We start from the raw sequence: 13,494 nt of genomic DNA, 5'->3' as shown, positions 1-13,494 counted from the left end.
GTGGGAGCTTACTCCACCAAGTGGAAGCTACTTCTTCCAGAAGTTAGCCAGAGAAGGGCGTCCCTGTAGCCAGTGACAGGACGCCACTTAAAGTGGGACCAAAGGGAAGACCGGGGTCTGAGCCACATAAGAAGGGACCGAAGCATACCACGCGTGACCCCTACCATACAAAATGGATTTTAGAAAGTACACAAGACATCCCGTCATGTGATTTACCACAATAATAGGTGAAGTAGGGGTTAGTGTACTTCACTCTGAATTCAGAAAGGCCGAACTTGAGGCCTGTAACCTGGCAGCCACAACAAGTGGGAACCCATAATCAGGAAGGCCTGACAAGGCCTAACACCCGATAGTCCCAATGCATGGGGAGCTCACATTCAGGAAGGCCGCTGAGGCCTGCAGCCTGACATGTGAAGACTCACCACTACAACTTAGCGACCACGAAAAGTGGGGGTTTCACATTCAGGAAGGCCTGGTGAAGCCTGCAACCTGACATGTGACAACTCACAACCAGGAAGGCCAATGAAGCCTGAAGCCTGGTGACCACAGAGTGGGAGCAAAGTGCTCAGGGAAGGTGGTGAGGCTGTAGTCTGGCTACCGCATCATGTGGGAGCCCACATTCAGGAAGGCTGGGTGAGGCCTGTAAACTGACTACCACAGTATGTGGGAACTCATAACCAGGAAGGCCCCTTTGAGGCCTGTAACCTAGCAACCACCATGTGTGGGAGCTCATCACCAGGAAGGCCTGGTGAGGCCTGTAACCTGTCGACCACAGTATGTGGGAGCTCATAAACAGGAAGGCCTGGTGAGGCCTGTAACCTGGCGACCACAATGTGTGGGAGCTCATAACCAGGAAGGCCTGGTGAGGCCTTTAACCTGGCGACCACAGTACGTGAGAGCTCGTATCCTGGTGACCACAGTATGTGGGAGCTCATAACCAGGAAGGCCTGGTGAAGCCTGTAACCCAGCGACCACAGCATGTGGGAGCTCATAACCAGGAAGGCCTGGTGAGGCCTGTAACCTGGCGACCACAATAAGTGGGAGCTCATAACCAGGAAGGCCTGGTGAGGCCTGTAACCCGGCAACCACAGTATGTGGGAACTATAACCAGGAAGGCCCCTTTGAGGCCTGTAACGTAGCGACCACAATGTGTGGGAGCTCATAACCAGGAAGGCCTAGTGAGGCCTGTAACCTGGCGACCACAGTATGTGGGAGCTCATAACCAGGAAGGCCTGGTGAGGCCTGTAACCTGGCGACCACAGTATGTGGGAGCTCATAACCAGGAAGGCCTGGTGAGGCCTGTAACCTGGCGACCACAGTATGTGGGAGCTCATAACCAGGAAGGCCTGGTGAGGCCTGTAACCTGGCGACCACAATGTGTGGGAGCTCATAACCAGGAAGGCCTGGTGAGGCCTTTAACCTGGCGACCACAGTATGTGGGAGCTCATAACCAGGAAGGCCTGGTGAAGCCTGTAACCCAGCGACCACAGCATGTGGGAGCTCATAACCAGGAAGGCCTGGTGAGGCCTGTAACCCGGTGACCACAATCAGTGGGAGCTCATAACCAGGAAGGCCTGGTGAGGCCTGTAACCTGGCAACCACAGTATGTGGGAGCTCCCACAGATGTCTCTCCGTGGCCACCATAGCACCGACAGAACAGCAGATTGCTTGGTGGCCCGGAGTCCCGCAACAGATCGGTCTGGTAGGCCTGAGGACCACAAGGGCGTGCAGAACCGCACCTGCCTGACCTGCTGCCGTGTACGCTCTGTCATTCAAGCATGAAGATGTCTTGAGCAGCTTGGATGACAGGGTCAGAGCTCTTAGTGAAGAGGACCAACCAGAGACGAGATAGTTAGCCAACGTCTCGTCCACTGGCGGCCTCGACACTTATCCGTTCTCCACGGCTCCCTCCACAGCAGCGAAACTAGCCCGCTGATGCAGATAGAGACGTGAGGAGAACGGATTCTTCCATACCCTCTCGATCCCAGCGTGGAGATCGGAAACGAATGGAAGGCTCATCCGGGCTGGTGGCTTATGGGTGGGGAGGAACCAGCCATCCAAAATACCATGAGCGGGTTCTTCCCAGACGCGCCTCCACTGCAACAGCAATCTATCTGAGGCGCGCCCCATAATGTCAACCAGCTCAGCGTACACTGGGCAGGAGGGCTGAAATGATTCGGTCTCAACCAAACTGACATCCTTTTCTATATATATATATATATATATATATATTACAGCCAACTCCTGCCCTGCCCAAAGAGAACAGTTACAGATTCACCAAAGAGAGAGAGCGCTCATTTTCTCTCTTCTTAGATGTTCAACATTAATCTGTAACTCACCCTCGTCAGCTGGTAGATCATCCGCGAGGTTAACGCCCCTCTCCCGATAATCTGCCAGCTCCATCTGAAAGCTCCACGAGCTCAACCGCCACTGAGCCTCAGCCCGAGCGGGAACCGGAACCGCGGGGTTCAGATGCCGCGCCCACTTCCCTCGAGAAGTGGGTCAGACGAGAGCAGAGAGTTCTGAAAGAAAAACTCTCAGTTCGCGCAAAAAACTCCCTCGAGAGCTTCCCGCGAATGCTCTTCTCTCAGGCAGAACACGCACAGATCGTGTGAATCCTCCGGTGTCAAATATCTGGACACAAGTCGGCACACTCACGCAAAGTGTTTCTCCACGTCTCTGTGCGCTTAATCGTTGATACTATCAAACAGACAAACAGTCCCTGAAGACGAAAAGATGTTGTCACGGTTTCAAGGCGCCCTTCTTATACAGATTGACGCGCTCATCATTCAAGCTGATGATGCACGGGCTGTCGCCGGTCAACCTGATTACTGTGAGTTGATATTTGATTTCAGACACCTGTCACGCCTGAGGCGTTCCCCATAGCGTCATTCGACGTATTGTTGAGTTCCCTTCGAAAGGGAACTGGTTGATCATTGGTTGATTTAATGCTTTACATTCCCCTTCATTGGTGAAATGCAAAATTTATAGCCAAGAAATGCTTGCTGTCATTAAAACATTAAAATGTAGCATGTCATTGGAACCAATAACGGCATATATATTTAGGCTAGCTATATTTCAATTTATAACGCAGTCACTTTAAATTCACATAATGTTTAACTGGGTAACATAATTAGGAAAATATCAACCCGCAATATATGAAAATTAACTGCCAATTGAGACCAAAAGTTGAGAAAAAAAATACCAAGTAAAAAACACATTTGTAAATATTTATTTTAATATTTCTGTAATGAGCAGTCTTTAGCTTTTGAAAAAATCATTAGAAAACCAGAATGCCTGTAAATAAACTATATGGTAATGACATTTCACACAATAAAAAAAAAAAAAATTGTTCCAAACATCACCACAGCAGAACAATTGCAATTGTCTTAAAGGAGTAGTTCTGTGGATATTAAATATATAGCCTCTTTTTTTTGTTTGTTTTTTTGAAAGAATAGTTTGAACATTAACCAGTAATGTCAATAGAACAGTGCCTTGCCGCCATCTACTGGCGGTTTTATATTTATAATTAGTAGTTTCAAATTTGTTTGGCCGAGCTCCTTTATTTCGGGATTTAGGCTACAACTCGTTATAACGATTTTTTTATAACATAGAATTTCAGAATATAATTCCACCCACTGCCACTCTACTATATCTATATTTTTTGTATTATTATTAGCCTGTATAGCCTATTCCCATGCATGCTCGTGCATAATTGATACAAAACGAAATTCACTTTAAAGAAAGTCTTTCTACAAAACAAAACTTAATGAAGTGGTCAAAATCATGTCTGACCCACTTGTCTCCCGTCATATCGCATCCTATATGTTGCTCTTACTCATGCTGTTCACTGTTCATAATCAACATAAATGAAAATGAAATAACAAAAGCCTATTGTAATATTTAGACAAATGTGAAACTGAGCGGATATTGAGCGGACAGTCACGTGAAAAGTAACTTGAAACTTGTTTTTAAATGGGAAGAGCGTCTTGGTTCACCCTCCGCCTGTCAGAAAGATAGGCTATGCTATAGGATTACACAAAACGAAACATTGAAACATTATTATATTTATAATGCTGTGGTCTAGTTTGTATGATGGACTATCTAGCTACTTGAGTAATAATAGGCCTACGTTGTTTTGGTGAGAAGTCTGTTTCTCAGATCATAATAAAAAAATACTTGGCCCCCTTATATGAAAACGAAATGAGCTAGGCTACAACATAGTCCTAACAACGATAGAAACCCACAACTTAAGACGGATCACCATTCAGTCATTGGCTGAATAATAATAATTAAGAAAAAGCTGAATGGAGAGATAGCCTAGCTCCAGACGTTAAGACGTGCAGTCGTTAAGACGGGCAGACGTTAAGACGGGCAGACGTCCAGAAAGGCAGTCGTTAAAACGTACAGACGTTCTCCACACGCACGTTAACACGTCTTTAAGCTTGGCTAGGAATCGAATGACACAAAGCGAGCGCCATACCGAGCGCCATAATACAAAGCGAGCGCCATAATCGAAACGCCATACTGCCCGTCTGCACGTCTGAACGTCTGCCCGTCTGAACGTCTGCCCGTCTGCACGTACTGTATGCCCGTCTGCCCGTCTGATAGATGTATCCCAGATGTATCTATCCCAATGATAGATGTAACTTTTTAATAAAAGAAGTTTTTTAAGCTTTTTTTTTTTTTTAGAAAAAAAAGCTTATCAGTCTTTAGCTTTAAAAAAAATCATTAGAAAACCAGAATGCCTGTAAATAAACAATATGTTAATGACATTTCACACAATAAAAAAAAAAATTTGTTCCAAACATCACCACAGCAGAACAATTGCAATTGTCTATAGTTGTGTGGATATTAAATATATAGCCTCTTTGTTTTTTGAAAGAATAGTTTGAACATTAACCAGTATGTCAATAGAACAGTGTGCCTTGCCGCCATCTACTGGCGGTTTTATATTTATATTTAGTAGTTTCATATTTGTTTGGCCAAGCTCCTTTATTTCGGGATTTAGGCTACAACTCGTTATAACGATTTTTTTATAACATAGAATTTCAGAATATAATTCCACCCACTGCCACTCTACTATATCTATATTTTTTGTATTATTACCAGCCTATATAGCCTATTCCCATGCATGCTCGTGCATAATTGATACAAAACGAAATTCACTTTAAAGAAAGTCTTTCTACAAAACAAAACTTAATGAAGTGGTCAAAATCATGTCTGACCCACTTGTCTCCCGTCATATCGCATCCTATGATGTTGCTCTTACTCATGCTGTTCACTGTTCATAATCAACATAAATGAAAATGAAATAACAAAAGCCTATTGTAATATTTAGACAAATGTGAAACTGGCAAAGAGCGGATATTGAGCGGACAGTCACGTGAAAAGTAACTTGAAACTTGTTTTTAAATGGGAAGAGCGTCTTGGTTCACCCTCCGCCTGTCAGAAAGATAGGCTAGGCTATGCTTTATTACACAAAACGAAACATTGAAACATTATTATATTTATAATGCTGTGGTCTAGTATGATGGACTATCTAGCTACTTGAGTAATAATAGGCCTACGTTGTTTTGGTGAGAAGTCTGTTTCTCAGATCATGATAAAAAAAAATGCTTGGCCCCCTTATATGAAAACGAAATGACCTAGGCCTAGGCTACAACGATAGAAAACCAGAACTTAAGACGGATCGCCATTCAGTCATTGGCTGAATAATAATAATAATTAAAAAAAAGCTGAATGGAGATAGCCTAGCTCCAGACGTTAAGACGTGCAGTCGTTAAGACGGGCAGACGTCCAGATAGGCAGTCGTTAAAACGCACAGACGTTCTCCACACGCACGTTAACACGTCTTTAAGCTTGGCTAGGAATCGAATGACACGCTCGCTTTTATGGCGCTCGCTCGGAACACCAAAGTTATATTAAAGAGCCTATCGGAACACCATACGAAATGGCCGTAATTCACGAGGTTTACTACATGTGCGTTCCGTGTGCACGTGTGATGCTGATGTTGCGCGATGTTAATCATGCGGCACCCAAGTGCATTTGACCGGCATAAAATCGGATTATGTCAGACTGACATTTCATCAGACAAAACATTGCAGTACTTCAGTGTTTTGGAAACATGTTGTATGTTAGAAGCATACACCCTATGACATCTATTTAAATGTACTATTTTGTGCAAATAGTACATTTAAATAGCTCTATGCAAAGTTGGAACTGCCAAGAGACACTCACTCCACAGTAAAAGGTAAAAAATGCTTAATAGTGCATACAACACCTAGATGTAATGGTTTTGTTTTTAGTATTTGACTTACAATACATCACCTCTAGCAAAGCTAATAATACATAATAAAGACTTACCACAACTTAATATTTGGCTAAAATGAACTTAATATGCATCAATTTATTTTTTAAGAAATATAGAATGATCTAAATGTAGACAGAAGACCAAAAAGAATACATATGGTAGAATTAGGCTAGTCTAGTTTATGGAGACTCCGTGCAGTTGACACTGTTAACTCAATGCAGCTAAATCACTTACCTAACAACAAGATCATGGACATCAATGAGAGCACCATAGTGGGATCCTTTGAGGTTCCCAGAATTCCCCACTACAGCACAGGTTCTGCAGCGGCCTGGGCCAGCATCAGAGTAATTTTCTTCATTTGGGAAGATGCCAAATAACATCTCAGCTATTGCTAGGTAGTTCACTCTGCTCTTATATTGCAGCTTCTGTTCAAAAATGATGGAAGAACATACATGTTAATCAGAGCTGTCTTTTCAGTTAAAAAAACAAAACAAAACAAGTCTAATCCAATGGATTCCATTTTCTTCTTCAAGGTAATTTAAAATTAATGCCAATAATGATATTGCATAGAGAATATCCTATATTGTTGCTATTTTGGGCGAGGCACTTACTTGCCACCACCAATAGAGGGTGTTGCTGAGTTTGCTGTTTTTCTTAGTCAGTAAGGGTTGGGTGTAGGGGTCATAATGCTGTTGGAACCAGGTGTCATGAGTGAGGTCTAGCACACACTGACCACATGCACATGCTCCAAAGATATGTCTTTGCACAGAAGGTCGAGAGATTATAAATAGACAGATGATCACACTCACACTTAAGGTGATGTACCGAGCTCTTTTGGTGGCAAAGCACAGCATCTTTTACTCATCTCTTGAGCCCTTGAACAAGAAAAGTATTTTAGTAAAAATAAAGTATACTTAGTAAAAAGTGTTTATATTACATTCTTTATTTTTATCAAAGTATCTGAATTACACTAATAACTCTGCCACAGGCATGGTTTGATTACATTTTATTTTTAAATTTATATTTATGTTCACAAATTGTAGTTGACCTGATCAAAGATAGTAATAAATAGCAACAGCCACATTAAAAATATTACAAGCATTAATTATTTAATTAACTTGAAACACCAGTAAGATTCAATTAATTAATTAAAGCGACTTTTACATTTAATAACCATCTTGTAATAAGCTTATTTAAGTAAACAGCTTTTTATCAGAATCCCTACTCTCTGATTCACTTAATGTAAATAAGGCTTTGAGTTTTATCCCACCTGTGCAGATATGGAGAGCAGAAGGATTGATGTGCATCAAGTGTTTGTTTATTCATTAATCTTTCTTCCAACAGCACAGATTATAGCTCATCGAGTCCTGGAGTTAAGGTAGTTAATGGTTGAATGTGTGTGTAAGTGTGACTGCGTGTGTCTGCCTTTACACAGCAATGGAAATATTTGAATAACTACAAATAGCCTGGCTGAAATCCTGTATGTTTCTTTGTTTTCAACAGGACTTCCCATCTTTGGCCTTCAAAGTTAAACACTGACATGGCTGGATTGAAGCTAAAATCTGGCTCACAACTTCCCACATGAATGTTTTGCTGGGGTTAGGGGCCTTAAATTGGTTAAAATAAATGAACAAATAAAACAGGACATGAAAAAATAATAATAGTTATTAGACAGCAAATGTAGTTTCACACTTAACATAGATGATACCTGACACTGAAGTGAAACAGAACTGAACATACAGGTGTTAATGATGGCTGATGAGTGCACATCTGAATGTGATTTGTGTCTGTGACAACAAATGAGTGACAAAGGCAGGTGATGACAGTCCAAACTAACATGAATGTGACATCCTCATGTTGTCACATCTGTTAGCTACGGGCTGCCTGCGGCCCCCTACCTACCAGCCCGCAGTGGGCACCTTGATGTCAATTTGACATCAACAAATAGTCCAGTTTTGACCACCATGTATAACATGCATGAATATGCATATTTTCATTATATTTTGTAATTATTACCTTGTGGTTGTAAAGAGGCCAAACAAAGGTATCAATCTGACATGTTTTTTTTCTGGTCCCTACATCTCAGGTCAATATCATTGAAATTAACCCTCTGAGAACCAAGATGGTTTTGGGGTTCTTGATATGTTCTGACATGCCCTGACATTAGTACTTTTTCAATTGCTTATAAACATATTAATGGCACAGGTGAAATTACACTATATTTAGCAGAAACAGGGCTACCATAATACAAACCCAATTCCATAAAAGTTGGGACACTGTACAAATTGTGAATAAAAACAGAATGCAATGATGTGGAAGTTTCAAATTTCAATATTATATTTAGAATACAACATAGATGACATATCAAATGTTTAAACTGAGAAAATGCATAATTTTAAGGGGAAAATAAGTTGATTTTAAATTTCATGGCATCAACACATCTCAAAAAAGTTGGGACAAGGCCATTTTTACCACTGTGTGGCATCCCCTCTTCTTTTAATAACAGTCTGCAAACGTCTGGGGACTGAGGAGACAAGTTGCTCAAGTTTAGGAATAGGAATGTTGTCCCATTCTTGTCTAATAAAGGCTTCTAGCTGCTCAACTGTCTTAGGTCTTCTTTGTTGCATCTTCCTCTTTATGATGCACCAAATGTTTTCTATGGGTGAAAGATCTGGACTGCAGGCTGGCCATTTCAGTACCCGGATCCTTCTTCTACGCAGCCATGATGTTGTAATTGATGCAGTATGTGGTTTGGCATTATCTTGTTGGAAAATACAAGGTCTTCCCTGAAAGAGACTGTGACAAGGTTCAAGGAGGTGATGGAAGAAGACAAGGGGTCGGCGAATACAGGAGCTTGTGTGCTTTATTAAGCAGAAACAAAAATCTCTTTCCACAGTGTCTCAGCACTTCACAAAACAATGACGTCTACAGTCGGACAGCCTCTTTCCCGCTGATTCACAGCTTCCTTTTCTCACTCGAATAAATCACTCCTTCCACAGCTTCTCCTCCAGCTCTGCACACACACAAGCTCCAGTCTCTCTCCCTGCGGTGTCCAACTGGCCCGCTCAAATACTCTCCCAACGCCAATCACTGGAATTACAGACAGGTGTTTATCATTTGAACTTGACCCGCTTACTTCCCGCTCGACTCCTCCCCCGCTCTCCCACCGCAGACAGCGCTAAACCACGCCCCCCATACCACAGCCATCTGCACACCCGGCCTGTGGATCACCTTGAATTTGAAAGGTTGTAGTGCCAGATACCAACGGGTGATCCGCGCGTTGGCATCCTTCATGCGGTGGAGCCACTGCAGGGGAGCGTGGTCGGTACAGAGGGTGAACTCCCGACCCAGGAGATAATAGCGGAGAGCAAGGACGGCCCATTTGATAGCTAATGCCTCTTTCTCAATGGTGCTGTACATCGTCTCCCTCTTAGAGAGCTTACGACTGATGTACAGCACCGGCCGCTCCTCGCCCTCTATCTCCTGGGTCAAGACCGCACCCAATCCTCTGTCCGACGCGTCTGTCTGCAGAGAAAAAGGAAGAGAAAAATTAGGAGCCTGTAACAGCGGGCCGCCACACAGAGCTGCTTTTATCCGGGTAAAAGCCTGCTGACACTGCTCCGTCCACTGGACGGTATCTGGTGCCCCCTTTTTAGTTAGATCAGTCAGCGGGCTAGGAAGGTCCGAATAATCAGGCACAAATCTCCTATAATATCCTGCCAGCCCCAGGAACTGTCTAACCTCCTTTTTGGTCTTGGGACTCGGGCAGGTCGCAATCGCTGCTGTCTTGTCAATTTGGGGACGCACCTGCCCGTGGCCCAAGTGGAAGCCCAGATACCTGACCTCCACGCGCCCAATCGCACACTTCTTCGGGTTGGCCGTGAGCCCCGCCTTCCTCAGCGACTTGAGGACCGCTCGCAAATGCTGCATATGCCGCGGCCAATCATTACTATAGATGATAATGTCATCCAAGTACGCCGCAGCATATGCAGCATGCGGCCGTAGAATCCGGTCCATCAAGCGCTGGAAGGTGGCAGGTGCCCCGAACAAGCCGAACGGAAGGGTGACAAATTGGTGTAATCCGAACGGCGTCGTGAAAGCGGTCTTTTCTTTGGACATGGGAGATAAGGGGATCTGCCAATATCCCTTCGTTAAATCCAGTGTCGAATAAAAACGAGCCGTGCCCAGCCGATCGAGTAACTCGTCAACCCTTGGCATTGGATATGCATCGAACTTCGATACAGCATTCACCTTGCGGTAATCCACGCAGAACCGGACGGTGCCGTCGGTTTTAGGCACTAAAACTATCGGGCTTGCCCAGTCACTGTTGGATTCCTCGATTACTCCCATATCCAGCATCGCCGCTAATTCATCCTGAACTACCTTTTTCTTGTGTTCAGGTAATCTATACGGCCGGCTGCGAACCACCACGCCCGGCTCCGTCTCAACGTGGTGCTGTATGAGATCCGTTCGGCCAGGGAGGGGCGAGAACACATCTGCGAAACCCGCTTGTAACTGCTGAATGTCAGCGACCTGGGACGGCGAGAGGTGGTCTCCGCAAGTGGCCAGAGGGAGGGATTGCACTTTTACATTCGCCTCTGGCCCGAGATCCTCCTCCCCACTCACCACCGTCGCCAGCATCGCTGACTCCACCTCATTCCATCTTTTAAGGAGGTTGAGGTGGTATATCTGATGCGCTCCCCCCCTATCTGAACGAGCGATTTCATAGTTAAGATCATTAACTCGCCGTGTAACCACAAACGGTCCTTGCCACTTGGCGAGTAATTTCGAGCTGGATGTGGGAAGTAATACGAGCACTTTATCTCCCTGTGCAAATTTACGTAGCTTAGCCCCCCTATTGTACAGCCGACTTTGTTTGTCCTGAGCCTGTAACAAGTTCTCCATAGAGAGCCGCCCCAAAGTGTGGAGTTTTGTTCGCAGGTCCAGGACATATTGAATTTCGTTTTTGCTATTAGAAGGTCCGTCCTCCCAAGCCTCCCTAAGGACATCCAAAACCCCACGGGGCTGGCGGCCATAGAGAAGCTCAAAGGGGGAAACCCCCGTGGAGGCTTGGGGGACCTCCCGTACAGCGAACAAGAGGGGTTCTAACCACTTATCCCAATTTTTGGCGTCTTCCCGCACGAACTTACGAATCATGGATTTTAACGTGCGATTAAATCGTTCCACCAGGCCGTCTGTTTGTGGGTGATAGACGCTGGTGCGAATCGATTTAATGCCCAATAATTCATACAGTTCGCGTATCGTACGTGACATAAACGCCGTGCCCTGATCAGTGAGAATCTCTTTTGGGATTCCCACCCGGGAGATTAATTGAAACAGCGCACTCGCAACGCTTTTAGCCTGAAAAATTGCGTAGTGGGACTGCCTCAGGGTATCGCGTTGCATAATCCACCAGGACTAATGCAAAGCGATGCCCCCGTGCTGATCGCTCTAATGGCCCGATGAGGTCCATGCCAATTCGCTCGAAGGGGACCTCGACTAACGGCAGGGGGCACAATGGTGCTTTACTATGGGCCGGAGGGTTCACTAACTGACATTCATGACAAGACACACACCACCTGCGCACATTCTCATGAATGCCCGGCCAAAAGAATCGGGTCATTAAACGATTTAACGTGGCTGCCTGCCCGAGGTGTCCAGCCATCGGATTACAATGAGCCGCCTGGAAAAGCATTTCCCGACGGCTCTTAGGAACTAATAACTGGGTTGTATCTTGTTTTGTCTGGGAATCCTGGGTCACCCGATACAACCGGTCTTTAATCACGGCAAAATACGGGTACGTGAGCGGCTGTTCTGGCCGAACCTGCTGTCCGTCGATGACGCGGACCTGCTCAAACGCGTTTTTCAGCGTGTCATCTCGGGACTGTTCCAGAGGAAAGTCATCACGGTCTGAAAAGATGTTATTTTCAGCCCCTCTCTGTTCCCCTGAAACAGCCGCCGACGGTCCCGGCACAGCTTCGCCCACCTGAACAGTCGCCCCCGCCCGTTGGCGTTGTTTTTGCCCAGGAGCACCCGCACACAAATATGCCAATAAAGATTGAAACCCCGGCCAATTAGTTCCCAGAATCAGCGGGTGCCGGAGGTGCGGATTAACTGCCACCTCCACACTATGCTTTTGTCCCCTGAATTGGATCATAACTGGCACGACGGGATATCCCATCACCTCGCCGTGCACACACCGCACCATAACCTCGCGGCTCTTATCCAATGCCCCAGGCTGAATCAAACTTTGGTGGATGGAGGTTTGGTTACAACCTGAATCCACCAAAGCTTGATACGTAACCCCCTCGATACTTACAGGTATCTGATACAGCCCAGTCTGATCGGGGGCAGCCTGCGGCGCATAGGGTACCCGAATGAAGGTGTCCACCTCCATCAGCGGACACCTATCAATAAAGTGCCCCGGGTCCCCACAACGCCAACAGGCCGGCCCAGGCCTCCCCGCCACTCCGGTGGCGGGAAACGGGTCAAGGGATTGGCGAGGGAAGAGCGCGGGGCCAGAAGACGGAGGGACGCTCCCAGTCAGGGTCCCACTTCGAGGCGGAGGGCGGGGCGCCGGGACCGCCTCAGCGCTGGGCCCGGACCTCCTGCGGGGCGCCGGACGCGGAGGACCTCCTCCTCGGGACCTGGGAGCGGGGACAGGGCGAGAGAGAGAGAGGGAGGGGGAAGAGAGAGAGAGAGAGAAGATGTTTGGGGTTCGCCGACCCCCGGGCACGCCACCAGCTGATCCTCCGCCAACGTGATGGCCTGGTCCAGCGACGTCGGCCGGTGGCACTGGACCCACTGCGCGGTCTTCTTTGGCAGTTTCGCAATGAACTGCTCCAGCACCACCAGCTCGATGATTCCGTTGACGTCGCGTCCCTCGGCCACCAGCCATTTGCGGCAGGCGTCCCGGAGCTGCTGCGCGAAGACGAAGGGCCGGCCGATCTCCCCCAGCTCTAGGGACCGGAACCGCTGGCGGCTTTGCTCCGGAGACCGACCGACCCGCTGCAGGATGGCGCGTTTAAGGTCCTGGTAGACCAGGAGGTTACTAACGGGCAGGTGTTGGGCGGCGAGCTGCGCCTCTCCGGACAGCAATGGAATGAGGCGCAGCGGCCAGTCATTTTCCGGCCATTTCCCGGCCGCGGCCGACCTCTCGAAGAGGTCCAAGAAGGCCTCCG

At 46.4% G+C, this 13,494-nt stretch overlaps 1 protein-coding gene across 1 annotated transcript in view; it reads right to left on the bottom strand.

Moving 5' to 3' along the window:
• st3gal1l3 (ST3 beta-galactoside alpha-2,3-sialyltransferase 1, like 3) overlaps positions 1 to 7,167 on the bottom strand; it is a 109,188-nt gene extending 102,021 nt beyond the window's left edge. Inside the window, exons 1-2 of the mRNA XM_089122661.1 lie at positions 6,925 to 7,167; positions 6,548 to 6,738 (exon numbers count right to left, since the gene is read on the bottom strand). Of these exons, the coding sequence (XP_088978787.1) occupies positions 6,548 to 6,738; positions 6,925 to 7,167 (434 nt within the window). The remainder of the gene's footprint in view (positions 1 to 6,547; positions 6,739 to 6,924) is intronic.
• Positions 7,168 to 13,494: the final 6,327 nt, after the last annotated feature.

Source organism: Pimephales promelas, chromosome 18, assembly GCF_988280905.1.
Source record: "Pimephales promelas chromosome 18, fPimPro1.hap1.1, whole genome shotgun sequence".
NCBI classification, from domain to species: Eukaryota; Metazoa; Chordata; class Actinopteri; order Cypriniformes; family Leuciscidae; genus Pimephales; species Pimephales promelas.
The sequence above is the reverse complement of the archived record's forward strand: the minus strand, read 5'-3'. Positions and strand labels throughout refer to the sequence as shown.